General features: G+C 38.9%; 2 protein-coding genes across 3 annotated transcripts in view; one reads left to right on the forward strand and one right to left on the reverse strand.

The window, feature by feature from the left end:
* LOC113213341 (palmitoyltransferase ZDHHC15) overlaps positions 1-755 on the reverse strand; it is a 17,360-nt gene that overhangs the window by 12,311 nt on the left and 4,294 nt on the right. The gene's annotated exons all lie outside the window — the stretch shown is intronic.
* LOC113216562 (annexin B9-like) overlaps positions 115-755 on the forward strand; it is a gene marked incomplete at its 5' end in the record, with an annotated part of 11,424 nt that continues 10,783 nt past the window's right edge. The window contains 3 exon segments of the mRNA XM_052263535.1: positions 115-194; positions 275-347; positions 489-662. Of these exon segments, the coding sequence (XP_052119495.1) occupies positions 115-194; positions 275-347; positions 489-662 (327 nt within the window).

The following is a 755-nucleotide window of genomic DNA, read 5'->3' on the forward strand; positions in this document are numbered from 1 at the left end:
AATTAAATAATTGTGACTGATTCCCAACGCAATTTTTCCTAGCTGTCAAGTTTTCAATGTCACAATTTTTCAATACTTTTTCTCATTTTAATGTATCCTAATTTCGTATTTCAGTGTATGGGAAAAAGTTGGAGAGCGATCTGAAGGGCGACACCTCAGGCCACTTCAAACGTCTGTGCGTCTCTTTGTGCCAGGTAAACCTCGTTGCCAATTTTGTAATAGTTGGGCTGTTCCTCAAGGAATCTCGAGTTTTGTATATTTTACCTTATTGTAGGGCAACCGAGATGAGAACCCCAATGTTGACCAAGCACTGGCAAGGCAGGAGGCTGAAGCACTCTTCAACGCAGGTTGGTTTGACGCTTGTATTTCTCTGACTATAACTTTTTCTTTTATTTGATGGACGGGGAGCTAATTTATATACGAGTGGGTGCCAAAATATTTAAAATTTTTACAACCCTGTTTTTTAATACATTTTTTTCATGTATTAGGTGAAAAGCAGTGGGGTACAGAGGAATCTGTCTTCAACTCCATTCTGATTTCCCGCAGCTATCAACAGCTACGTCAAACTTTTGCCGAGTATGAACAGCTTGCTGGGCATGATATTGAAACTGCCATTAAAAAGGAATTTTCAGGAAACATTGAGAAGGGTCTCCTGGCTATTGGTAAGTATTTGTTCTGAACTTTGGCAGGACAGCGGTTCTCTGCATCAATAGTTTCTCATTTGTCTGATATTTTGTTTCAAGAGAATTTTTGTT

This window comes from Frankliniella occidentalis, unplaced genomic scaffold, assembly GCF_000697945.3.
Source record: "Frankliniella occidentalis isolate FOCC.00 unplaced genomic scaffold, Focc_3.1 Scaffold12, whole genome shotgun sequence".
Taxonomy (NCBI): Eukaryota; Metazoa; Arthropoda; class Insecta; order Thysanoptera; family Thripidae; genus Frankliniella; species Frankliniella occidentalis.